The sequence below is a fragment of the Sciurus vulgaris genome, assembly GCF_902686455.1.
Source record: "Sciurus vulgaris genome assembly, chromosome: 15".
Taxonomy (NCBI): domain Eukaryota; kingdom Metazoa; phylum Chordata; class Mammalia; order Rodentia; family Sciuridae; genus Sciurus; species Sciurus vulgaris.
In genome coordinates, this window is record NC_136476.1 from 23,700,429 (window position 1) to 23,728,178 (window position 27,750).

The 27,750-nt window shown below is 41.1% G+C and overlaps 2 protein-coding genes across 5 annotated transcripts in view; one reads left to right on the plus strand and one right to left on the minus strand.

The window, feature by feature from the left end:
* The window catches only part of SLC1A1 (solute carrier family 1 member 1), a 74,920-nt gene extending 62,883 nt beyond the window's left edge, over positions 1-12,037 (plus strand). Inside the window, exons 9-12 of the mRNA XM_079113074.1 lie at positions 650-772; positions 1,155-1,349; positions 6,871-7,005; positions 9,870-12,037. Coding sequence (XP_078969200.1) covers positions 650-772; positions 1,155-1,349; positions 6,871-7,005; positions 9,870-10,116 — 700 coding nt within the window. The 3' untranslated portion in view covers positions 10,117-12,037. The remainder of the gene's footprint in view (positions 1-649; positions 773-1,154; positions 1,350-6,870; positions 7,006-9,869) is intronic.
* Positions 12,038-21,253: 9,216 nt separating this feature from the next.
* The window catches only part of SPATA6L (spermatogenesis associated 6 like), a 49,920-nt gene continuing 43,423 nt past the window's right edge, over positions 21,254-27,750 (minus strand). For all 4 annotated transcript variants that reach the window (XM_079113075.1, XM_079113077.1, XM_079113078.1 and 1 more), the window contains 2 exons: positions 27,118-27,219; positions 21,254-23,979 (listed from right to left, as the gene is read on the minus strand). In XM_079113075.1, the coding sequence (XP_078969201.1) occupies positions 27,130-27,219 (90 nt within the window). In that variant the 3' untranslated portion in view covers positions 21,254-23,979; positions 27,118-27,129. The remainder of the gene's footprint in view (positions 23,980-27,117; positions 27,220-27,750) is intronic.

The window sequence follows — 27,750 nt, forward strand, 5'->3', positions numbered from 1 at the left end:
GTCTCATTTCTTAAGTCCCCTATTTTGGGTAAGTTGTATATTTCCATGTAAAAAAAAGGTACAATTTGAGAAGACAGGGATATAAAGAAGTCCAGTCCTAAAGTACAACTGTGGAAGAACAGGGACTTTTTCCTTACAGCCACTGTGAATACCCTCTTACACAGTAGGTATCATTCAGCAAAACATCAGCATGACCCAGGGGACAAAGAAGGTGAAGACTGTGACAAGAGCTGTAATGAGGTGTCATGGTAGGGGACAAAGAGGGTGCCAAATAAGGATCAGCTCTTGCTGGGAAAGTAACTGAACATTTCCTGGAGGAGGGGGACATTTAGCCAAGTCTCAGAGAAGTCAGAATTCCAAATCAGGAATAGCAAGGACAGGAGCATGACAGCATGATATAACCCTGTTCTGTGAGCTCTGAAATTTGGATTCAGCTATGGAATTTGCCATGAACTTTGACCAGATGCTTCATTTATTGAGCCCCTACATCCTCATCTGAAGCATGCGGACATATATTTCTGGGCAACGTCCCATTTTCTCATTGGGTCTTTAGGATAGCTGAACATCATAATAATTTTTAAACATTGTTTGAAAAAAAAGGATGAGGTATGAGAATATTATCTTTGAAACTTTCCCCTCTTGTTTACAGGCTTGCCATCCACTCCATTGTAATTCTCCCACTGATATATTTCATAGTCGTCCGGAAGAACCCTTTCCGATTTGCCATGGGCATGGCCCAGGCTCTCCTGACAGCTCTCATGATCTCTTCCAGGTAACTATAAGAGAGGTTTCTGGAAGAAGCCTCAGGCCACACTTTATCAGCTCACCCCTCACTTGATGGAACAGACTCCAGCCTGTGTTTTTTGTAGCTGCCTTTAAAAGTTGACTTCCATATTCTCTGCTCCTTCCGTCCTCATCATATTTCTTCACACAATTGAATATTTCCTGCCCTCAGCATGGCTGCAGCCAGGGAGGGGTTCTAGAACCACTGGGGAGAGTGGTGGGCCCAGCACCTGCTGATCTCTGGACTGGCCACAAGTGTCAGCCTGTTTTGGGCCCTTTGTTTACTTTTCTGGAAGAGATGTGTCTTTGTAAGTGGGGATTGAGCACCTGCATCCTTAGACCATAAGTTCTTTTCTCTCCGTATCACACAGTTCAGCAACACTGCCTGTCACCTTCCGCTGTGCTGAAGAAAAGAACCAGGTGGACAAGAGGATCACTAGATTTGTGTTGCCTGTTGGTGCCACAATCAACATGGATGGGACTGCACTCTATGAAGCAGTGGCAGCTGTGTTTATTGCGCAGTTGAATGACTTAGACTTGGGCATTGGGCAGATCATCACTATCAGGTGGGGCTTGGTGTCACTCTTTTGCATCACTGTTACAGGAATTGCCTCAAGTAAAATGGTCTGTGAAGGGAGACCAAGAATGGCCCAATGATGGATTGTTTTTTCTTGACCTATCAAGTCCCTTCCCAAGATGAAGTGGCAGTAGTGGACTTGGGGTACACAAGATTTCTGCTTCAGGATCTGGCTAGCCAGAGCACCACTCTGTGCTCAGTTCAGAGTAGGCACAGAGTGAGAACCAAAGACCAAGGTAGAATAAAGGCTAGTCCCTGCCTTCGAAGGGCCCTTAGTGGATGTGGAATCGATATCCAAGTGAATGCTGATGTTTGCGATAGGGGCTATTCTCTGGTGGTCACAGAGGATCCCAGGGAAAGAAGGATCAACTCTACCTGGGAAGGTGAGGGAAGGCTTCCTGGAGGAGGGGGAAATGCTGCTGAACTTTAAATGAGGAGTAAGAATTTAAGTGAAGAAAGAAGCTGAAGAACTTTGGGTAGCAAGAATAACTTAACTCAGGGACTGTGATGTACCCATGACCTAGTTTACAGAGTATAGATTATTTGGTGTGGCTGATATAAGGAGTACAATGTGGAAAACATGAAAGGATGAGGAAGCAGGGGTCATATCATGAAAGGCTTTGTATGGGATGCTTGTAGAAGGATCTTAGTTTATAATATTAGGAACAGATTTGCATTTTAGACAGGTAACTAGCAATGCAGTGGATGGAAACAGGGAACCCCAAACTAGAAGACCAGTTAGGGGACATTAGGAGAGATCTAGGTAAGGTCTTAAAAGGCCTACAAGAAGACACTGACACTGGGGATGGAAAAGAGATAATGAATTGAAGAGTTATCAGTTGGGTTCAGAGGGAGGAACAGGGAAAGACTAGGATCACTCCCAGTTTTAGTGTATGGCTCTGGATTGGTGGATGGGGCTTATTATAACAGGGACTCCTTATTAGGAGAAAATAAAGAGTTTATATTTTTGACACATTGAATAAGAAAGCCTTTCAGATTTTCAGGAGATACACAGTGAGAAATGCAGGTCTGGACTGAATGGAGGTCAGGGCCATCATCATAATGGTGATCATCAAACAAGTAGGTCACAAGTCAGTTGTCTGTTCGAATCTCAGCGACACTATGATTAGTTGTGACCTCAGGCAAAAGACTTAATTTCTCTAATCTTTCTGTTTTCTCACCTGTAAAATGATAATAATAGTGCCTATAATTTATTCAAGTAGTAATGATGAAGTAGGATGATGCATATAAAATACTTAGTGCCTACACAGTGAGCATAAATGTTAGGAATGGATGGCATTGCATAGGGAGAGTTTACAGAGAAGATGATTAGGGATGAGCCTTGGAAAATTCTAACATTAGAGGCAGACAAAAAGGGGAGAACCCAAGAAGGAGAGTGGGAAGGAATTGAGTGGTGGGAGAGAGCCAGGAATTCTGTTATTATGAAAACCCAAAGAAGATTTTCAAGGATGAAAACGATTCACAGAGGGGCTGAGCATATATAGCTCAGTTGGTATAGTGCTTGCCTTGCAAGTACAAGGCCCGGGGTTCAATTCCTGAGCACCACCACCCCCCCCCAAAAAAAGGGAGAATGATTCAGAGAGTCAGATACTAAAGAGAATTTTCATCAAATGAGGACCAAAATTGTCTGTCTGCTCAAGGAGGCAGTAGACATGTCATCGGTAAATCTTGCCTCTTTCTCTCTTTTTCTTTAGGACAGTACTAACCAATATGATTGTCACCAGCCATGGGTGGTCAATGGCTGACTGAATTAAATAGCAGATGTAGAACAATTCCATTACTGCAGAAAGTTCTGTTGGACAGCACTGTGTTGGAGCAACAGGCTAGGATTAGAGTTAACCCTTTAGTTCAGTTTAGAGTGGAAGTTTAATATGAAACTGAGTCCCCAGGCCTACTCAAGTTTGACTCTCAACCTTTTGCTTAAATAACTCTTGTGTCCACAGCATAGACATAAATTCCAGGCATAAGGAGGTCATTAACTGACAATGTTCTAATATAGTACACTTAAGAAAACCTCCTTCCTCAACCCTATAAACTTGCTATTTGCCTGAAATTCACTGAAAACAAATGCAAAATATATATATCAGCTGGGAGGAGCAGGAGGTGATATACAGATGATGCATAATTTATAAAGCATGAGTGGCTAAAGAAGCCTGTACCAAAAGAGCGTCAGTAAAGTCCTGTACTTATAACAGCAGAGAGTGTGTTAAATTAAGACCTTTAGTCATGCCTGAGAAAGTTCCTGCTCTGCATGTGCCCCCTGGGCTTCAGCAGTTGCTGCTTTTACATTTCCATGTGTTTTTTCCCATCTCCCTCAGCCTGGCCTGGGAATCAAGTCATTTGCACTAAACCACTCCAAGGAGTGGTCGTATGAGGTGGTGGTTCTCAAGAGTACTGGCCACTTTTTGATGAATTCCCTCGCTCTTCCTTAGCCATACATTTTCTAGATCTTTCTAACTTTTTTTTTTTTAACATGACTGTTAGAGGAATCAACTGTAGGCCTAGAGGTTAACTAGGAAATTCACATTAAAACCTCCCTTCCTATTCTGGCAAATTCTTTAGTCAGACTTGCTGATAACTAGTGTCTCAGAACTAGTAACAACTGTGATGTCCAAAGTAATCATCAACTTAAAATTCCTCTCTGGCTCTACCTGGGAAATGAAAGTTAGCTTTCACTTACAGGTTAGGGTTATAGCTTACATGGCTAATGGTTAAAAACTTTTTAGACCCATACACACTACATTTCTTTCTATTGGATGGACATCAAATAACATAAATAACCTCTTTTTGTGATATCTTTTCATCTAATATTCACTTATCACAGGCTATAACTGATTGAAAATAGGATAAAATATTTTAAAAAAATAATAATAATAATTGGGGGCCTAGAAAGGGTTCAGAGGAAAAACGTAGCAATAGTAGTAGTTGAGTTGTTGTAATAGCACAGGTTGAATATCCTTTATCAAAACTGCTTGGGCTAGGTGTAGTGGCACATGCCTGTAATTCCAACAACTGGGAAGGCTGAAACAGGAGGATCGTGAGTTCAAAGCCAGCCTCAGCAATGGCCAGATGCTAAGTAGTTACTCAGTTAGTGAGACTCTGTCTCTAAATAAAATACAAAATAAGGCTGGGAATGTGGCTCAGTGATAAAGTGTCCCTGAGTTCAATCCGTGGTACACCTGCCCCCCTCTCCCCCAAAACAAAACAAAACAAAAAAATCCTTGGGAGCAGAAGTGTTTTGGACTTTGGAGTTCAGAATATTTGCATATACATAATGAGATAGCTTAGGAATAAACCAATGTCCAAACACAAACTTCATTGATGTTTCATGTACACCTTATAAATGTAGCCTGAGGCTAAGTGTTTTGACTGCGACCCTTCACATGAGATCGGATGTGGAATTTTCTACTTGTGGCCTCATGTCAGTGCTCAAAAAAATTTCAAATCCTGGAGCATTTGGATGTTGCATTTTCAGATTAGGGATGCTCAGCCTGTGTTTTTGCTTCTTGCTGTAGTAGTGGCAGTATTATTAGTGCTAGCAGTGCTAACAACAGTGGTAGAAGAATCAGCAGCAATTGCATGTTTTAAATCTATTACTTAGGTGCTATCCCAGATGATTTGCATGGATTAATCTTCAGAGCAACATGCAGAGTAAACATATTATCCCCATTATACTGTCAAGGAATTTAGATTCAGAGAAGTAACCTGCCTATGAAAACTCCGAGTAAAATGGCAGAGCCGGAAGTATAACCCAGATGTGTCTGATTCCAAAATCTGCATTCACTATAGTTCACATCCAGCCTGCAGTCATATTGGACTGAGTTAAATACCCTAAAACTAGGCCTCAGTGCTAGGAAAGAACTTTTTACCTTAGGCCATGAAAGCCCTCTTAACCAAAGTACTATATGTTCAAATACCATAAATAGGTTTTTATATTTTTCCTGCTTATCTGAAAATGTATAGTTGCAAATTTCAGACCAAAGCCAGTCAAACTGCTGAAGTTTAGCAAGCAACATGAAGACTCAAGAGCAGAGTTTTCTTTGGCTCAATGGATTTTGAGTTTCTAACCCAGCGTCAGGCTATAGGGACATGGTTAATAATAACATGTTGAGGCTTCCAAGAGGGATTCAAAGGCCCCTCTTGGCACAAATCACTTCTGACAAAGAAAACCCATTGATGTATTGTTTAAAATTTTCTTCACCCAGCATTGAAATAAAATTGGGTTTTCCAAAGAGCACTTAGGTCAGAACAGATCTAAAGAATTATGCAAAGTCTGAAACTTTTAGAGAAATTGGTACAGCCCCACAAATCTCTAATTGGTGGTCATAACCACTGAGGGATAACATACTCATCAAAAACTCTGGCCTGCATTTGACCACTCCTCAAACCCCAACAACACATCACAAGGCAAATGAATGGGCAGTAGAATCAGCTGCCTAAGAACTGAGACTTTTGAGCTCACTAGAATATGGATTTGTAGATAGAATTAGGAATTCTTCTGGCTTAAATTGCAGTTCCTATATTTTTATCTTTCCACCCAGTGACTTCTTGGCAGCAGTGCATTGGCTCAAGGGCAAGGCCATGTTTCCAGAAAGTGTTGTGTCTGTCCTCTCATGCTCATCCAAGCCAAGGGACTTTTCAGGGCATGATGAGCCTTGATTTCCTCCAGAATGATCCAATTAAAATATGAAAGCTGTTGCTGATGAAAAACCGCATATTCTGAAGAGAAATCCCCAAGAGGGATCTTTTTAAATACATGGTAATAAAGTTCATTTGGCTGTCTTTTCTGGATTCCAGATCTCTCTTCTCTTTGCACAAAGTGCATCCATTGGCAAAAAGGAGAGGTCAGGAATAAATACTTGTACCTTGGACAGGAATCATGCTCTTTCTCAATTCAGTGCCCTGAAAGCTCTGAGAGACAAGAGTGTTGCGATGTTCAGAAAGTACATAAAACCTGCTTAACAATCGTTCATTTCTTTGCTGCACTCAAAATGCCACCATTTGTCCACCTACCCCGCCAATTCTGTACTAATCCTTCAGGGCAACTTAAATTCCTGAAACATATTAGATGTTCAGTATATGACTGGGAAGGTGAGTAGAAGAGAGGAAGAAAGCAGACGGAGAGGTACCTGGAACTTACTTTGGATGGATGCGTGGATAGGTAGATAAAATCTTCTATAAACACCCCAGTTGGTAAACTCTTGCCCTCCTCCTGAATAACTCTCAGGCTCATTTTTGGTGCCACTCCTGCAGTTGTTCTATATGTCCTTGACACATCTCCTCCTGTCAGAACCTGGCATCACACTTCTCTCAGTCCCCTGCCGCACTCATCCTATAATGAGGCAGAGCTGGTGCTTAACAGATAGCAGATTCTGACTGCCCAATTTCAGGGCAGAGCAGTAACAGCCATGGAGACCATTTCAAGCCAGGAATGTCAAGGGGAGAAATTGGGGGTCTAACTCCTTTCTTCTGGTGTGTTTTGACTACAGCATCACAGCTACAGCTGCCAGCATTGGAGCTGCTGGTGTGCCCCAAGCTGGGCTGGTGACCATGGTGATCGTGCTGAGTGCCGTGGGCCTGCCTGCTGAGGATGTCACCCTGATTGTTGCTGTCGACTGGCTCTTGTAAGTTGGAGTAAATGCCCTGCCTCGACCGGATGAGCAGGCAGCTTCCTAGCCATTCACAGTATGCAGTCCATCATCATCCCCTCTTAGATTGCCTAATGAGCCATCTGTTGCTGCTTTAATTTCCCTCTGACCAGGCCATCTGATGATATGCTTAAAAATTAACTCCTCCTACTTCAAGTGAATAGTGATTTTAAAAAGCCAGTGAGTCCCATTACCTCATTATACCTGGTGATACTCAATGTTAGGAGCTGGGTGTGGAAGAAGACAAACAGGATAAAATGGTGAAGAGCCAGGCAAAGGCCCCCTATTCATTCTGACTTATCCCAACCTGGTTTTCCATAATGTCCTGGTTCAAAATCTATGCATCTTATTAAGCATCTTTGGAGATGACAGAGGCAACGGTGTGAGCAAAGACTTTGGGGTAAGCCTGACTTGGGTTTGAATCCTTGTCCAGTGTCTTATTAGTTTTGACCTTGAGCAAGTTCCTTTACCCCTCTGAGACCCAGTCACATTATCTGTGAGATGGGAGAAATTCTGCCATTGACTGAGTGAGCTTACATGAATTGAGTATCTAGAATTATGTCTAGCAGACAGTACATGCTCAAAATATGGCAAATTTCATTGCTAAAATTCAGATTAATTGAACCATTAAGGCCCCAAACAACCTCTCTCTCTCCCTCTCTCTCTCTCTTTTGCGCGCACACACACGTGCACACACACACACACACACACACACGAAATACAGCAGAACATGTGAGTGAGAATGTGCCTTCTGTGTGTCGCAAGCAGTAAGAGAGGAATTGAGTTTGGTTCCAAGTGGATTTTATTCATTCAATACGCACTCAACTTAACATTCCTAATAACAGCAAGTCAACTTAACATTCCTAATAATAGCAAGTAACAAATACATTAAAGATTCACCCTCTTATTCACCTAGAGTCCAATCCCCATGGACTTACTCAATGCAACGTCTCTTAGCCAAGAAGTTAGTCAATAAGACTGAAGGGATTCTTCTCAGCCATAGCCTCTCTCAGCTCCTTGGGTGTCCTTGGATGAACTCAGATATCCGATGAGTCGGAGGCTGGGTGTTTGGGATGGTAGTCGTTGTCACTGGAGCAGTGGTTAGTTGTCCAGTCTTGGTGACAACAGTCGATCGGCAATCAGTGAAGGTGTGGGACAGCAGCCAGGGCAGTCAAGAGACAGAGCGATGTGGAGTCCTCTGGTCACGGTGCTGCTGACAGTTTGCTCCAAGGGTCCAGGGGTTTAATTAGTGATTTTCAGCCCAGTCATGCTCTGGTCTTCATTGATAAAGACCAGAACATGACTAGACTAGGAACCACCACTCAAATCATAGATAAAAGTTCATATTGACATTGTTCAGGAGTGTCATCCTTCTACACAGCAAGTTTGTCACCAGGCACCTGCTGCGTTTTATGATTTTAGTTTTACAAGTCCAGGCAAATACCAAATGCAACTTATTATTACTACATAACACACAACTATAGCAATTCCTATTATTTTTCTTGTCTCATTACACTGTGACCCCAAAGTTAAGGTTGAAAATAGCCTGGCTCCTCGCTTTATCCTGGATGCCCACTTCTGTGCATTGGTCTTCTAGCACCTAGGTCTGGCTCTATCCCCTGAGCCTCAGGGGAAGTGTAATCTCCACATTGAACCTTTACTTAGAGCCAGTGGGGCTGACTGGGGAGTCCAGTGCTGCTTAGTTCATAGACTGCAGGTGCGATGGAGGAAAGGGAAGCAGAGACATTCCAGGTGGGTCCCTGCATCTGGCCTGGAAGCTGTGCCAGGACACCCTCAGCATTCACTAGGGCTTAAGTGAAATCATGCCTTCTTGCAAAATACCCCACCATTGAGGCAAACTGATTTTTCCTTCCATTGGTGATGATGGGTTTGCCCTCTTCTCCTTCCCCTAAGTCTTCTTGAAACCAGTGACCTTCACTGCCACGATAGCCAGATGAACCAAAGATCCAATCTGAGGTCATGGGAAAGAAAGAAACTAGGACCAGTTCAATCACTGGCCTTGCTCTAAATAGTAGAAGGGCATGCAGAGTGGATATGTGTAAACCTTTTTGGCCTTTTCCTTCCCACAGGTATCATTTTCACAGGAATACCTATGTACACAATTCCGGCCATCAAAGCTCCAGTGTCAAAATGGATACTCCCCTTCCCAGTAGCCTTGTCCTCAGACCTTCCCACCACCAGCCTCTTCTCCAAGCTGTCCAGGAGTTAGGACAGGTTGCAGTTGCCTCAAGGAGAATACACTCCTGGGCTGACCTGTGTGTTCTGAACCTGTGCTCTACTATGTTCCTGCTAGCTTACTCATAGCTTACTCATAAAACAAACTCGTTTGGTAAAGAAACAAGTACACTAGGGAGGAAGTGAGGGCCGAGGGGGTGGGGGGGGAGAGAGAGAGAGAGAGAGGGAGAGAAAGAGAAAGGCACGAGTCCTTCCAACTTAGCCAAAAGAGAACCCATGATGCCAATTTGTCAATTGCATTGAATCTGGATGAGTTCTGAGTCTCCCTTAGTCTTCCAAACATCTGTGGAGACTCTATTCATGTTTCTTTGGGAGAAGAGAAGGGAAATTCAGGATATTTATGGAAGTCATTGCTACCTATTGGGAGCACAGACCCAGTGGATCCTGTTAGTTCATTCTGTGGCTTTAGAATACCCTTCTGCCCCAGGCCTGTGAGGTACCTCTAGCCAGCCAGCCATGAAGACAGAATTTTCTGCATTGATTTAAATCTTAACCAAAAATGTCAGGTCCTTTCTTTTGTCCAGTCAGTGGTGAAGGAAAATGAAATCTGGGCCCTCTGCATGACTCTCCTGTCTCTTCTCCAGGGACCGGTTCAGGACCATGGTCAATGTCCTTGGTGATGCATTTGGGACTGGCATTGTGGAAAAGCTCTCTAAGAAGGAGCTGGAGCAGATGGACGTTTCATCTGAAGTCAACATTGTGAATCCCTTTGCCTTGGAATCCACAATACTGGATAATGAAGACTCAGACACCAAGAAGTCCTATATCAATGGAGGCTTTGCAGTAGACAAGTCTGACACCATCTCCTTCACCCAGACCTCACAGTTCTAGAGCCCTCAGCTCCAGATGACTGGAGTGATGAAGGACATCTCCCTGAGAGTCATCTCTTAGCGAATTCAAACATTAAGAGAAACACTAATGGTCAATTATACATGTAGTTTGATATACAGACCTCCAGATTATTTTCTATATTTGGCTTCATAGCCTTTGCTTTCTGGGTTTTGGGATTTGGGGGTGGGGTAAGCTGAAAGGAAATTGATTAAGAGGAAGTTGTATTATCTACATTTTAAAATTTCTATAAGACAAGGTTTGAAAGTGTATGAAGTAATAACTTATGGAATTAGGTAACAGATGTGGAAGAGAAATTGCTTTCTCATGCATAGATCAGTGATTTTGGGTTTTTAAAAATTTCTGTCATTTACAAATTTTTACTCAGGCTTTCTATTGGCATGAATTTCCTTTAACCTCTCACTTTTTATAGATTCTAATGCATCTAAACAACCCCACATGGTCAGTGTGCCAAATTGTCCATCTCGAACTCATCTCCAGCCAGTTTCAAAGAAACTCTTGAAAAAAAGAAAAAACAGACCAGCACAGTTCTGCAATAACAGTTTTAACATGGGCATAGCATTTAGGGAGAAGGGAGAAGTGTTCTTTATTCAATGTACTGTATTGGGATGCTGGTAACTGTTAAACCAGTGTTCAGTATAGAACTATATATATGTATATATTTATTATTTTCATATAATTTACAAGACAGAGATCAGAATTAAACTGTCAATGTGAAATAAGGAACTCTCCTTGTACTTGAATAATAACAATTCCAACACAGGTCTGCTTCAGGGTTTATCAGAACTCCTTTCTCAGGAGCACTAGAATAAGAAGTCATGTTCTATCACTTCACATCTGTGTGTCAGCCCTAAAGCAGAAATGTATTATGGTGACACTCCAGGGTAGCATAACCATTCATTTACAATTTGCAGGCTTTTTGAGTTTTCTGGAGGGAATCCAGACCAGCGCTTTACAAGATAATGCACAAAGGTGTTGTTCCCAGAAGGCTGGACGTGCTTGTATCTTCCTGGAAGGCTTCATCCTTCCAAGTTCACTCACACCCACTTAAAAACGCCAGTACTTTGCTGCCCTTGCATTTCTGTATCCACCAGGGCCCAGGCAACAGTGGTGAGCTACCAGCTAAGTTGTATTTTAATACAAATTCCATAGGTTGAACAAGCCACTTTGCATAAAACAGCCATCCCTACCCTGGATTCTTGCAAAGTAAATCCCACAACATGAATGTTGGTATCAGTGGTTCAGGGGAAATTCTTCCATCCTATGACACTTATCTCCTCCTCCAGAGAGGACTGTTCTAACTAGTAATCTTGGCCCTGCTCATTAAAATCCTTTGCTTGTCATTCTTCTGCTAATTAAGAAAGATAGCTTATTAAAGTCTGTCCTTTAGTTCCCATCTTGTAAATAATGCTTACATGAACTTGTACTTACACAGAGATAGATCCAAAATAGTCGTTTTGCAATATTGTGTAACCAACTTAAAACATGTGCTTTTATATTTTAGAAACCAGAAATTGTGCCAAAGATAGCAGAAAGTAAATAGTATTGACCACCTGTATCTGAAATCTACAAGAAAATGATACTGAAATTGTCATGTAAACATCAAAGTGAAATTCAATGTGAATTTTAAAATGCAAAAATATTGGTACTGTTTATAGGAATTAAATCTAAATATAAATGGAGTTGAATCAGTAATGTATTGGGGGCTGAATGGTTCAATTCTCTTTTCAGGTAGCTCCAATTAGTGGCACTGGAGTTGGCAGAGCTATTCATGAACTGTGGGTCATCCTTGCTTTGGAGTTGTAACCAGCCTCTTAACACACTGTGCTGTTAACTCATAAAAGAAAGTGTTCCATTTCAGTCTCAATAAACATTTCCCTCATTCTTTCTTCCCTGCCTTTTCCTTCTTTATATTTGTTCTTTTATCTTACCCAGGTGGGTGTGGGAAGGTGGAGATGTGGCCAGCTGAGTTAAATTGTACAGATTGTTGTTCTCAAAACTTTTAAACAACCCCCAAATGAAAAAGCCTGCTTGAGGGAATATTAACCTTCATGTTAACCAGTAAGGGTTACATAGTTGAGATACAGTGTCATTACAAAAGCTGTGCTCATATTTTGTGACAGAGATGTATGTAGACTTTTGTGGGAAATTAATAGAAAACAGGCTTATCTCAAGAGGATGGGGACTTGGTTTCAAGGAGGAACCAATCCTGCCATCTGAAATACAACTCTCACTACTAAAGGCTGGATTCAGAGTGTTCTTTAAAGAGATGGCACTGTCCTTTGTGGAACACTTGAGTCATGACTGTTTTCTGTAGGACATGGTGGACTCATGTGATAGACATCAAAGGTACAGGCAGGTCCTTGGGCCCCACTGAAAGACGACAGTATATGAATGCTTATCACTCTCTGGCCATGGGAAATCAGGATTGTTTCTCTTGATTGCATCATGGGGGGAATACCTAACAACACAAGTCCTCAGGAGATTTGTTTGGAGGAGTTGGTGCACCTGAGCAGCCTCCATGTGATTTTGATCTTGCCCAGAGTATACTCAGGAACAGAGGATGTTTTTATTAGCTCTGGCAAATGGCTATTTTTTTCAACAAAATGTTGGAAGTCCTCTGGGTACAAGAACTTTTATTTCAAACACACCTCTAGGGTTGGGGTTGTAGACCAGTGGTAGAACACTTGCCTAGCATGTGTGAGGCACTGGGTTCCATCCTCAGAACCACATAAAATATAAACAAAAGGTATTGTGTTTATCTACAACTGAAAAAAAAAAACTCTAAGAATAGCTATGGGGAATGTACTTGGTTTATAATAGAATAATGGGCCAGTAGTGGTGTTGGCTTTATAGATGTTTAAGGATTTTCCCTGCCACAACAGGAAAGAAGAAATGGTCTTAAAAAAAATAAAATAACATGAACTAAAAAAAAAAAAAAAAGAAATGGTCTTGAGGAGACTTGGCAGAGCGCTAGAAGATGCCAGAAGATGCCATGCAACAGGATTGATACTCTGTATTTAGCTGCCCAGCAGGGGACTGTGGAACACAATGAGTGAGCATACAGTTTTGATTCCATCTCACCTTTGTGACCCTTGCCAATAATCTAAGCTTTGATTTCTTCTTCTCTGAGAGGAATGACAGTCCTTGCCTCAGGAGATTGTTTTAATTATTAAATGAGAAAATGTACGTGTTTAGCAGAGACCCTATTAGTATGTTATCCCTGTACCCAAGCCCCTGGGAGGAAAAAAATAGCCTACACTCTTGCCCTCGTCCCCTGTTTACATGGGTAATCCATAGAGATGTGCTATGATTGGATACGTGTCCTCCGAAGGCCCATTTGCTAAAGGATTGATCATCAGCCTGCAGCACTGTTGAGAGGTAGTGGAAACTTTAGGAGGTGGAGCCTGGTGGGAAGAAGTTAGGTCACTGAGAACATGCCTTGAAGGGGATATTGGAACCTTGGCCCCTTCCTGTCTCTCTTTTTGCTTCCTAGCTACCAAGGGGTGAGCAGCCTCCTCTGTCATGTGTTCCTGCCATGATATACTACCTCATCTATCATAGTCCCATTAGCAATGGGGTCAGTGAACCATGGACTGAAATCACCAAAGCCATGAGCCAAAATAAACCCTTTCTTAATCTCAGAGATTTTGTCACAGTGACAGCTAATGTAAGGTGCAACTACAATTGCTACTAGTGTCACTGATGCAATTAGGGAATGTGGCCCTAATTACAAAATAAACATCTATATCCTTTTTATTACTCTAGTTGGAAAAGTGGGCAAGGAAAGCCATGGCTCTTCCAAAGACATTCCACTGGTTTCTAGAAGATCTCACCAGCCCGGAGCTGGGAGGCTCCAGTCCCATGGAGCATCATCAGGATTTTACCTAGAGAGAAGTTTGACCTGCACAAGTACTGTGTTTCAAAAGAGAGGTAAAGGATCCTGGAACTAAAATACAGAATCAATCAAATCCCTAAGCAGTAGTGTTTGGATGCCAACCCCATTTTCTCTTCAAAAAACTGCTTATTCATGATGGACTAGAGTCAGGTAGTTGCCATTCCACCATGACTCAGGAAAGTCATTATTTTAGGGACACTGCATTCTCTTCTTTCACTTCTGGGTGTCTGGGGAATGCAAAATAGGGTTGTCATGTAGGCCCTTCACAGTCGAGGGTCAGGCTGCAAAAGGAAGTCAGGAGGATTTGGAGCTCTGACATAGGCAAGGATTTGCTTTATTTTGCTGGGACTCTGTAAAAAGGTACATTTCAAGGTGAAGGTAAGATGGGTTGAAATGAATTGAGTCATCCCAGGAACATAGTGGCTAGAGAGAAGGCACCCCCTGCCCTCACAAAATGCTGAAGGCACACACATTTTAAAGATGACTTTGATTGTCCAGCCAGCATGCAGATATAATGTTCATTTAAAGAGCCCTTGTGTTGTGTTTCCAAGATCATCACTTAACTTGGCAAGAATAATAAAAGGCCAGCAGAAATGTTTGTTTGAACCAACTGAAGTGAGGAAATAGGGTCCTAAAAACCTGAATCTGAGGATAACGAAAGGTCCAGGTCTCTAGGAAAGAGGGTGGGTACGACAATGTCAGAGAAGTGCTACTGTGTAAACTCATATTATGAGAAATGACATTAAGGCAAGTAAGAGTCCTTACTTAAGATGTTGACCTAACACCTAATAGCTGTAGGCATCGAATGAGATTTCTCCCTGCCAGAATGAGTGCAGAAGGGGATGGAATATCACGATTCTAGAAGGAAAAATGAAGACAGAGGATTTTTATTCACTTGACAAATTTTGGCATTGTAGTTACGATGTGGCAAGCACTGTTTCTACCACCTAAATAACTACTCATGTAACTCACAGCAGCATCATAAAGTGGGCATATTATTATCTCCTTTCTACAGGTGAGGAAATCAGCATGAAAGGTTAATTTAAGCAACTTGCCCAAAAACACACAAAAAAAATAAGGTGGCACAGCAGTCTTGCTCCGGTGTCAATGTTCTTTACTGAACATTATAAAGCAGAGAGAGTCACAGGTGCTGGAATATTGATTCTAACTCAAATCTGGGATGGCCCAAAATTTTCAAGACAAAAAAGCAGCATTGTAGATATCTACTTTACAACATGATACCTATAGTTAACAATATGGTACTGTATGCTTACAAATTCTGGTAGTTCTTATGTTAAGTCTTCCTATCAAAAATACACAATGAATAAAAGAAAGGGAGGGAGGGAGGAAGGAAACTTTTGGAGGTGACAGGTTTATGATATTCACTGTGGAAATGGCTTTATAGGTGTATGCTTCTCTCCAAACTCATGAATTTTTACACTCAAATATGTGTAGCTTTTTGCATGTCGAATATACCTCGACAAATACAAAATAAATTTCAAGGAAGAATCATTGCTAACACCAGGTACTGGCACTGAACAAGATGTTGTACATACATACTCTTATTTGTTATTCTCAACGCTCCTATTGAGCAAGTAATATTACCCTTTGTTTTCCAAATGTGGAAACTATGGTTTAGCAAGGTTAAGTAATTTCTCCAAGTTCAAAGAGCTAGGACTCAAACATGATTCCAAAGTCTTTTTGTAGCTATCAAGATATGGAGTTTCAAAGATGCCTACAAAGCAAAAGGTTCATTAAAAGTTGCTCATCTTTTCTAATGACGGCATTTCATTTGCTATGATCCAATTTACTCCCTCAAATTTGTTGTCCCATTCTAGCAGAGATCAAAATATCTCTATTATCCCCTGTCACCCTGTGGCCTGACCTCACCTCCTCCATGGCTGACACCATTTCATCATATCACTCTTCCCTCATATCACCTTTAAATCCTTCATTCAAAACCCAATTCGTCCAAGAAGCCCTACCTGTTTCCAGACTAAAGATGGGAAGGTTATCAGGATGAAAACTGAAACCTTATTTCTTTTTCCTTATTTTGACAAAAGTGGGGGGTTGCTTACTGGTCTTCATGCTCAGCCTCCATTTCCTCCCCATTCAATAACACCCTCATCTCCCACAGTCCGGCTTCCACCCCCACAGCTCTCCTGAAAGGTAACCAATGCCTTGCTTGTGAAATCCAAAGGGCATTTCCCCAGTTATCATGTTTACTCTTCTGCAACATTTATCACTGTTGATTAGCTCATATTCCACTAAGTTCTCTTCCCTTGGCTTTAGGGACATCACCAGGGGCTTCCCTACCTGCCTCTTCCCCACCTCTGACCCATCACCTTTGTATCCTCCTCCTGCTATTGCTCCCTTGCTGTGGTTCTCATCTCTGTCTCTGCCAAATACACAGGGGACCCTCAAATATTTGTAGATGAACAAGCTTCCTATCAATGGTCTCTACACTCTACCAGAAATCCACTCATCAATATGATTTCAAATACCATACTCCAACTACTTTACACAGATGATAACAAAAATGTGAATCCACAAAATGTAATATATTTCACCCTTGGTTTCTCCTGGCCTGATCTCTTGGTCAAACTTCAGTTCTCATTTCCAACTTCTATTGGGTATTTTCCATTGACATTTCTACTATCTTTACTCAATATCAACCACATAAATTTCTACTTAAGTTTCTCCTAAATTGAATATTGTGTTTTCAAAGTCTTCATTATGTCCCCTGAAAGTATCTTCCTGTTTTGAATTCCAAGAGGTTTGATGTTGTAAGGCAGGTCTATAGAAGTTAGTGCATTTATTTGAATCCCTCTGCTCTGGGCTTCAGGTGGGAACTCAAGTGAGCAATGTTGCCTCTTTGTGAAGTGGCTGACCCAAGATTTAGACCCCCTTCAGAGTGTATAACTGACACGGTATGTTCTTTCATTTTCTCTTCCCATGTAGTCCTTCAACAAATGACTTGTATTTTGATGATCCTCTAAATTCTACTTATAACAATAGAACTTTCATAATAAGAAAGATTCAAAGAAAAGAAGATTCAGAGGAAATTAAAAAAAAAAAAAAACTAAACTAAATCCAAGACAAGGCTTCCATTGTCCTTGGGCTATCCATTCTGCCTCTGGGCAATCCCACTCCCTAGTATTCCAAGTGTTCTCTATCCCCCTGCCAAAAAAAAGACCATGAAAACACCCCCCACAAAAAGATTTTATTTGACTTCCTATTTTTTTTTCTTAGTCCTTGAGTTCATCTTGCCTCAGGGCATGAAGAATTTGAATCTCACAAAACGAAGGACTCTGTATCCTTGGATCTGCAGGACAATTATTCTCTTAATCAATACTTCACTTCTAATAATTTAATAGTTTACCTTGGCTTCACGGTTCAGCCCAGACCACCTCACTTACCCTCTTCTTCCTGAAAGGAGTCAAATCTTGCCCCTAACACACACAGTCATAGGCTTCAAAACACTATTAAAGTAAGTTGTCTCATTATTTCTTTCCACCCCAAATATGAATCAATCCTTTTATCTTCTGTGGCCTCCCACCCAACTCAGGTTCTATCACCAAATTTTACAACTTCTTCAAAGGCTTTCTCAGAGTTTCCCTGTCCCCAGTCTCTACCGAAACAAGATTGTCAGATTAATGCTTGACTTTCTCACTCCCAAATCCTAATGTCTATAGTACAAAGTCTAAAACGTGAGTCCTAATATTTAATACACTTCAGAATATATCCCTAGAGCACACTTCCTTCTCCATACACACATCTTTCATTCTCTCCTCCCCAATTGCCTCATTTTTCCACGCTTCTTCTCCATCTGTTCTTCCTATTCTTCAAAATCAAGACACTCTTGGCCCTCAGCCCTAAGACTTCAATGTTTCTTATCTCCTAGAATCTTGAGAAATAACAGTATCTTAGTACCTAATCAGATATTACCTTGTATTATTATTATTATTTTATTATAATCAATATGAGACTTAATTACAAAGGACTGAAATTGAGTTCCTCAGATATCACTTAAATCAACATCATTATTTCATACTCTTAAACAGGAGTCAGAACTGACAGCTATGGGCAAGACACAGCTTCATGCCAGCTTTATGTGGCCACAGAGACTTGTTATTTTAGATCTGAATTTGAGGAATTCAAGCAAACTGTGGGACTGTGGGGGATAGGTGTCACCATGCCTATTTCTCTCTAGTTCCCATAATTCACCACTATTTCAAACCCCACTGTTAAAGAGTCACAAATCCTGCCTGATCCTGAAGACATTCAAGTTTACAAGACTTTTTGAGAGTCACACTTGACTATTTTATTGCCCTAGTAAGTCTGGAGACTTCAGGAGGTACCTGTTGCGTTGTACAACCCTAGCTTGACCTCTGCTACCCCACAGGTTCCAGGACTCCACTGAGCACACAGTAGGAACCTGGCGAATACAAGTCCAGTGGACCTATGCAAGACTAAGACTGTGAAATCGATTTGATTGTCAGGGTTGGGAGAATGTCATCATGTGCCTGAGATGAACTTCCTTACACAATGCCAAATGAGCTTTCATGCAGAGGAGTTCCCACCAAGAATCCAGCACTTCCAGCAATAACACCGATTGCTTATGATCTGTTCCTGGAAGTCATCCCACTAAAACAGGTGTGGTATTTATCCCAGTTCAAAATACCAACTTAAGTGTCAGTTCCTGGAGGAAAAGGAACAGGGAGGTTTATTTTGAAGTGAGAGGGAAGGGGAACTTCCTAAAAATGCTGTTTACAAACATAACATTCCAATGACAGGAAATAGAAACAGAAAGCACCTCTTGTTGACCTAAACAAGAAGTGGTTAACCTCATTCCAACAACTGTCAAAAGACCTTAGTTGCCCTGTCACTTTGACTGAAATGCTGAGTTGATATTCTTCAAACTCTCAGCTAGAATTTCCAGGATGCACCAGTCTCGGGGACAATAATACCCATGTGACAACCAGAAAGTGGCAGAGGTTTTGAAACAAGACAGACCAGGGTTTGAAACTTGACTCTGACACTTACTTTTAGTGAGCCTTAGTATCCTTAGTGAGAAAATATAGGAAATAATGTTTTCCTCAGATAATTAAATGAGAAAAAGAATAGCTAATGCTTACTGAGTGCTCATTTTGTGCCAGGCACTGATTTAATGTGCTTTCAAAATGTGTCATTCATTTACAACAACATTATGAGTCAGATACTATTATTACCTCTGTTTTACACATCAGGATACTGAGGCACAAAGAGGTTAAATTATTTGCCCAAGGCCCTCAGCATATAAATAGCAGAATTTAAAGCCAGGTGCTCTTGCTCTGAAATTCTCAGTCTCCACACCTCTAAAGTGCCTAAAATAGAGAGAGATGGAACACTTCCAAATTCATTCTATAATTCCAGTATCACCCTGACACCAGAACCAGCAAAGGACACATTAAGATAACTACAGACCAATATATCTGATGAATACAGATGCAAAAAAAACCTCAATAAAATTTTAGAAAATTATCATTGCATGTCTTGCCTAGCCTCAGTGGGTGTGGAGGGCAATTTTTCCTAAGTTCTTAAACAGAGGGGGCCAAGACAGGGGCAACTCTGGGATGTTTGGGACAGGCACAGTCTTTCAGAGATCTTATCATCTACTTTTGGGGAACTGGAATGCCAATAAAGAGATGGCGTGAAGGTTCCCTCTCCCTTCCTCCCCCATACTCCTGCACTCATTCCCTCACGCCTTTGTCCAGTGTCTCCGTTTGCCAGGTGCTGTATCATATGCTTTTCATGAGTTATACGGAGTGAATGAATGAGCCCCATAAGGCAATGGTTACAGGTAAATGAAGAGGGGTCATATTATACTATGGGCTCCAGAGCACTTTAAAAAAAGAAATAAGAAAACATTTTTTAAAATTCAGAGACCCAAAGGAGGATTTTTGGATCTGGGAACTCCTCACTCTGTTGAAGATGCTCTGTCAACCCAGTCATTCTAAAAAGAACCCATTTGTACAAAGAACAAGTTCCTGTCCTAAACATGTTCCTGTTTTGGCCAAATTCCCTAGTTCTGAAGTCGAAAGTAAGCATAGGCTCTTTCCCCTATAAAATACTTTGTCATAATTTGAGACACCCAGACCCAGTGTGGAGGATGGAAGGGTCCCAGACCAATAGAACAGAGGATGGCAGCTCTTATCATTGTTGGCAGGATTCCCAGGGCAAGCAAGCAAGGATAGGGAATTTCCCCCAAGACCAGTGTTGTGGTTTGGACCTGAAATGTCCCACAAAGGCTCTTGTTGTTGAAGGTTTGGCCTCCAATGAAACAATATTCAAAGGTGGGGCTTTGGGAAAATGATTCAATCATGAAGTCACTAACCTCATCAATGGATTGATCCACTGATGAGTTCTAGCTAAATGGGTTATTAAGAGGTAGGGCCCAGTTGAAAGAAGTAGATCACTAGGGGAATGACTTTGAAGGGTTCATCTAGTCCCAGACCTCTTCACTCTTTCTCTCTCCCTGCTTTCCTGATTCCATGAGTTAAACGGATCTGCTCTACCACACCCTCTCCGCCATGATGATCTGCCTCACATAGCAATGGAGCCAACTGACCATGGACTGAAATTTCTGAAAACATGAGCCAAAATAAAGCTTTCCACTTTTGTTTGTCTCAAGTATTCGTCCACTACAACAGAAAACTAACACAATACGAAAGTTCTCAAGTAGTTCTGGGTTGGAACCCCTAATCAGGGAAGGGGAATAGTCCCACCTGGAGATACTAGCAGATTTGTTGGTCATAGCATGAACTAGATGGAATGTCCTGCTCCCCAGAATGCCCAACAGATGATGAGAGGGTCCCTTTTAATGGAACTCATTGAGTGGTTTCATGGCTATATTGGGAATAACCTGGCATGCAACTCAAATACATAATACATCAAGTTTCTCAAATTTTTCACTTAAAACCTACCATCTCTTTTATGCATATATATCATTCATACTCATTTTTAAAAACCTCTTTTATAATACAGGCCTTATAAGCTTCAGCTAGTTACGTGGTTCCAAAGGTCTCATTGTACAGCAGCTTTTGCTTACGCCCATGTTCCCATAGGAGATTATCCCAGGATCCTCTGCAATCTCATAAAACATGTTTGTAAATTATGGTCCAGGATTTGACAGATCTTCAACTGTGAAAGTCAAGAAATAAATTATAAACCGAAGCAAGATAGGTGGAAATTCTTTTTTTATTATGTTGAATTACACAGATCCTCACATAGCAATCCAAACCCCAATACATGACAAAATTTTCATGCTGTTACATTATCCAAAAACAAAATATCTGAATGGCAACCCTGGCCCTAAGATGACTCCTCGAAACTTAAATAATTCCTTGAGAAGTAAAAGCTAAAATAAAAATAATTTAAATAATACAATTAATAGATTGGAGAGTGAGGAAAAAGGTATACTTAGTTAAAAAAAAAAAAGACTTTATATAAATGGACCTTTTCTGAGAATCATAGCTTAATCTTAATGTAACACAGTGTTTTTTAAAATTTTGATGTCTACTTAAAAGTAACATCAAAATAATAAATTGACGATTGTAGTTCCAGAGGTATCAAGAACATTTATAAGTACATGTAATTTAAACGTATTTTATCTGCTTTTAAAGGTGGAATGCTTGTTATATGCCTTTAATTAACTGGAACTCTGGGATGAGGTAAATGGGTTTTGTTTTTGTTTGGGGAGTTCATTTTTCTACTTTTGTTTTCCTAATTTACCTAACAAACCAATTCTTGTGGTCATAATGAGAAAAGAAAACCTAGTTCTCACTGAATCTTGTAAAAACTAAAAGGATTTTAGTATATTGTCTTTGTTCATTTGAAATACTATAACAAAATACCAAATACTGGGCAGCTTCTAAACATAAGAAATTTATTTCTCACAGTTTTGGAAGCCAGGAAGTTCAAGGTCAAGGCACTAGTACATTTGGAAACTGGTAAGGGCCCTCTTCCTGATCTGTAGATGGCACCACCTCACTTCATCCTCACATGTAGTGGAAGGGACAAATGAGCTTCCTTGGGCCTATTTTATAGGATACTAATCTCATTCATGAGATTCCACCCTCATGAACAAATCACTTTCCCAAAAGCCCCACCTCCTAATACTTTCAACTTGAGGGGTAGGATTTCAACATTTTGAGAAGACGTAAACATTCAGACCATACCAAGTATGACAGAAGAAGATGCTAAGGTAATAATATGAAGGAAAGACAAAGATTTCCATTTTCAGGCCCCCTCTTCTCTGGGTCTGTACCCATGAAAACAAATGTGCTTCTAGTACCCCTTCCTCCCATCCGCTTCCCCTTCCTGCTTCCTCAAACTACGTAAGCATTTCATGAAGGCACCCTACTAATTAATTTAAAGTCTGGTTTTGGCAGTCCTTTCTGTGGAACCTATTTACTTAAAGTAGTTCTTTGAGAATAATGCTTGAGAAAGGTTTTGTTCTTCATCTAAATTTATTAAGAATTGCTAGGGGTTAAAAAAAGGGGGGGTTGGGAATGGAACAGTTAAACTATTAAACTATAATCCAAAGACACTGCCTCCCTTAGAAATTTATCATAGAAATTCAACCACTAAAACAAGATCTGAATTTTTCCAGATATAATTCTCTTTCCGTACATTTTAAGGGTACTTCATATGAATCCAACCTAACATTAAAAACAAAAGCAGATTTACCAAAAGGAGAAAATCAGGTTGACAGTCTTCCTGTAGGACTTAGCAGGTTATTCCTCCAATTAGCAACTTACTCTGGCTCATATAAAATTTAAGTAGAGAGAGAAAGAGAGGAAGGAAAGGAGGGAGAGAAAGAGGGAAGAAGGGAGGGGGAGATCAGCTTTTCATGAACATATCCACTGACAAAAATAAAGAGCAGCTGAAAAGGCATCTTGACATTTTTGTCAGAATTCTGAGAAGTGCTTTTCAAATGGAAAAGCACCTGCCACCCAATTATTCTTATTTTCAATTTCATGCTCAAAACAAACAAACAAAATACAAATGTTCCAGGTAACAAGAAAATGTGAGCCCCAAACAGCAAACACTTTAATCAACAACTCTTACCTGGGAGCAAAAGACTGAATACAGGGTTTGATTTAAAGGGGATTAGACACTGGTAAGTCAATACAGACAATAAATATTGTTGTTCATTTCTCCAAGGATGTGTAGGTTGTCTTGATGAGAAAGCTCTTTGTGATCCCTCCTCCAGCCTTCATTCATTTTCCTCTGTGAAATATGAGACATCACATTACTCCAATCAACACCATAAAGGAGAAAAATATAACTTCATACTACTCTAATCTTGGCATTTAGCTCTTCTCCATCTCTGCCAATGAAAACAAATGAGATCATTTGTTCTCTGAGCCTCTTCCCCTAGACTCCCAGTGCAGAATAGGGCAGTGCACACCTGTGCAACCTTGGGCAAGTTATTTGACCTCTTTGTCAAATAATATTGTCAGGAAGACAATACTCAGAGTATCTACCTCCTGGTGTTGTGGGAGTTGGTACTAGTCGTGTGTGCTGTAAATGATCAGAACAAACTGTTGGACTGTTCAACATACTCCAATTAACTATATGCTACAGAGCAATTATTGTTGAGCACAGAGGAGGTTAGGTATGAAACTCGGGGTGTCCCAAACTCCCCATCCTCAAGAAACAGTCTGTTGCAGAGATTCTCAATTCTAAATGTGCAGCAGACTCTTCTAGAGACCTTATAAAAATACGGGCACCACCTATATAGATTCAAATTAAATTGTTCTGGAGTGAATTAGTAAATTTTTCAAAGCACCCCAGTTGATTCCAAAGCTCATTGAAGACTGCTGACCCAGAAATTTGCCTCTGATTTGGGTGTGTGATCACTGCCTATGTGGTCTGTTGGTCTCTAACAAGACCAAGAGCTCCTAGAATGAAGGAAGCATCATGATCCATTGCCTCAGTTCCCACAAGCCACCAAATCCCTCAGAAACTGGTGACCAAGTCAGAGAGGAAGAGTCCTGAACAGCGGCACGGCTCAGCAGTGGAGGCTGATTTGCTTTCAGCTTGACTTCCCAGCAGTGCTGAGGGCCCTATGAGAGGATGTTAAATGATCCCTGCCCAGTGGAGATAGGTGAGATTAGACGCCATACCAGCTACCTAATGAGCTATGACAGGATCCGAAACCAGCACTTCAATTTATTTATGTCCTTTATCTTTTCTTGATGTATTTCTTTTTTGTTATTCTTCAATTTTAGACCAAGTTGAGGGATACAATTCTTCCCTGGGTCTGAGGAAACCAGGCCTGAGTTTCTCTCCAACCATCTGGCTGGAGGCATTATAAGGAACCTCCCTCTCACTCTCCCTGAGGGCCAGTCATAGGTGGAATAAGGGATCACTAGTGGGTAGATGCTCACAGGGATGGAGAGCCCAGTGGGCCAGACCTAGTGCAGTTTGCTAAGTCTCCCCTTCCTGCATAGAAGGCAGGGGGCCTGAGTGCCTAGGGACAAGGAGTTTCATATACGGCCGCCGTGTAAGCACTTCCTCAAAAATGGATTCTGAGTGTACAGACATGGGCAGTTAATTCATATATTTGGTAAGAGTCATGCCCTCCCTAGCCAAGAGAACAAGGGATAACCTGAGGGTTTGTAGGAGGTTTTTTTGTTGTCGTTGTAATAGTCACCATTTTAGAGTGTGCAGGGGATGATTCATTTTATCAAAAGTACCAAGTCCCAAAACATCCAGAATAAGGAAAAACAGATGTATTCCAATGCCTTCTACCCATTTCTTGCCTCCATTGTGGCCAGATAGTTTGGACTTATCATTCTGGGTTCAAGAATCTCTCATTTTTTTTTTATGGTTAAGAACGACTTTTTTTTTTTTTTTTTTTTTTTGTTTCCCTGGGATTTTGAAAACCATTAAAGGGAAAGCTGACTGGCAATGAAAGAACTGATATGGAGAAGGGACAGGACAGAAACTGGTGCTGGAATCAGGAGAGTAGTGTGCCATGGGTATCCTCTCTGGGATCTCTCTTCCCAGCCCTCAGGAGTGACTCTAACTGTGCTGTTTGTCTACTTGACCTTGCTTGTTTGGAACTTCCCTAGCTAAGGAAGTGCTGCTCATATAAATCCCTGTTTGCTTAAGACTGGGCAGAGTCACCTGGGTTTCACAAGAACCGCCCTAAGATGGCCCTCCAGGACCCCTGTCTCACTAGGAATGCATGGCCCCAATAGTGGAGTTGGTGAAAGAATAGAATGGGGAGTTTCTAGAAAAAACTTATGAGCATATTAGAAACCACAGGAGGACGACTCCTGTTTTGTAGGGAATCCATTTTCTAAGACAGAATTTATGGCTTTTTTCTTTTACCTCTTCTGAGTTCCCTCATATCAGTGTCCACATCGGCTGGTTCAGGCTTTAGGTAGCTTGATGCTACCCATGTTGAAATTCAATGCAATTTGGCATTTGGTAATTACGTGGGCTATGTTCTGTGCAACAACCTAATAAAAGCCTAGATGACTGTTTTCATGACCAGAGATTAAGTGGCCCAGAATCCTTTAATCTACCAAGCAGAACGTTCCAAAGTAGAAGCCTACAGAATGCACAATTACTGAGGTGTCCTCCACATTCTTTTGTGATGAAGATGAGGAGACCTGGTCAGTCCTGGGGCAAGGTTAATTGTGCCCTAAAGCAAAAATGATCCTTAAAGCAGACTTTCAGGAGCCTGACTGTAGTGAAACCTAACAGGGCATCCCATATTCCTTTATCGTTTGAAAAGGTTCAGTTATTTTGATTTTGCTGGAGTGAGGAACATATAATACAACACAATAGGATCTTACTAGGAGATATCCAAGGGCAGTGTCTAAAAACCCTGGTTGGGTGTCAAAGGGCTCTTATTTATACACCTGGTCCCCAGAGTTCTCCTGTCAATGGTTAAGAAGATGTGCTCTGAAGCCAGACTTCCCACGTTCTTATTGTCAGTTCCACCATTCACTAGACATGATATCTTGAGCAAGGTACCTAAAATCTCTCAGTGCCTCAGTGTCCCTCTGTAAAATGGAACAAACAATAGTAGCCATCTCATAAGGCTGTTGTGGGAAGTAAGAATCTATTTTATACATGTGAAGTGTTTGGACCAGTTCTTGGCATTTAGGAAGCATCTGATAAGAAAGAGCTAAGGCTTTGGGCAGCAGGATGGCAGAACAGGAATTTCCCAGCTTCACTCCAATCCACAGAAAGTAGCTTTCAACTATCCACAGGCAAGAATACCACCCTAAAAGGAAGAACTATTATTATTCTTGGCCTGGGTCAGAAAGGGAAAAATAAGAGAATAGCTGAGAAATGATGAACAGCCCACAAAGTGACCAACTACTTTGCCATATATCTGAATTGAAATATGAGATAGAGTTACCTTGGTATCTTGTTTGACATTCACTTATAAGAAAGTTTACTAAGAAGTCACCACAGTGATACAAGAATAAGGGCAGAATGAGGGTGGCAAGACAGGTTCTTATTGAGGACAGATAGCCAAGTATGTCTGAAAAGTTAAATGGGATTCCTGGTGTTGCATGAAATGCTAGATTTAAAGTAGCAAGCAACAGAGACACAGTCCTAGGTCTCATGAAGGTTTAATTCTAGTAGAAGAGACTGATTGTAAATAATAATAATAAACTGTGTCACACTTAATGAAAGGAAAGTGCAGGCAGGGGGTTATAAAGGAGGGAGTGTCATGGAAAGTCCTGAGACCTGATGGACAAACAGAAGTTACCCAGGCAGAGTTGGGAATAATTTCACATGGAGAAAGCAACAGGTACAAAGGACCCTGGTTCAAGGAGCTCAAAGAAGTCCAAGGGTCCCTTAGATAAAGAGAGTGGGTAGGCAGGAGGCAAGAGAGCTGGGAGATACATGTACTATCATTCTTTACTGAGTTTTATTGGTTGAAGGAAAAACACAGCCTTCAGGTCTCCCCAAGGTCTTCTGTCCAAAACACTTTTTAGTTACTTCATTGATAGCAGGAAACTTCAATTCTTTTAGCAAAAAGATAGTAAGTACTTAAGCTTCTTACTTACATGTGACAGCAGTTAAAAATATCCCTGTTCATGTAGTGGGTACTTCTTTACAGAGTAGTCTAGTCTTTCAAGATCATCATTTACTTCAAAGGTGGAATCTTCCTATAACAAAACACGTTCAGCAACTGTATTGCCATCATGTAATAGAGACCAGTAATACCCAATGTGTGGTTTTTGTGTGTATATCACATACATGCCAGATATGTGGGGTTCACTGTATGTATGTACCTTGCCTCCCTCCTTCCTTCCTTTCCTTTCTTTCTTTCCTTTCCTCCCTCCCTCCTTCTTTTCTTTCTTCCTTTACTTCATTCTTTTCTTTCCCTCCCTCCCTCCCTCCCTTCCTTCCTTCCTTCCTTCCTTCCTTCCTTCCTTCCTTCCTTCCTTCCTTCCTTCCTCCTTCCCTCCCCCTTTCCCTCCTTCCTTCCTTCCCTTAAAAAGGTTGGGAATTAAAGTAAAACCAATGACTTCACAAAGATGAAGTAAAGTAATCCACTACTCTCATGGTTACAGTAATCAATATCCATCTGTGTCATACCATAAATTTAGTATATGTCAGTATTCAACAAGCCAAGGTGACCAATACAACATGGTTATACCCAGATATGGAGGATACTGTTAACTGTTCATTTGCAT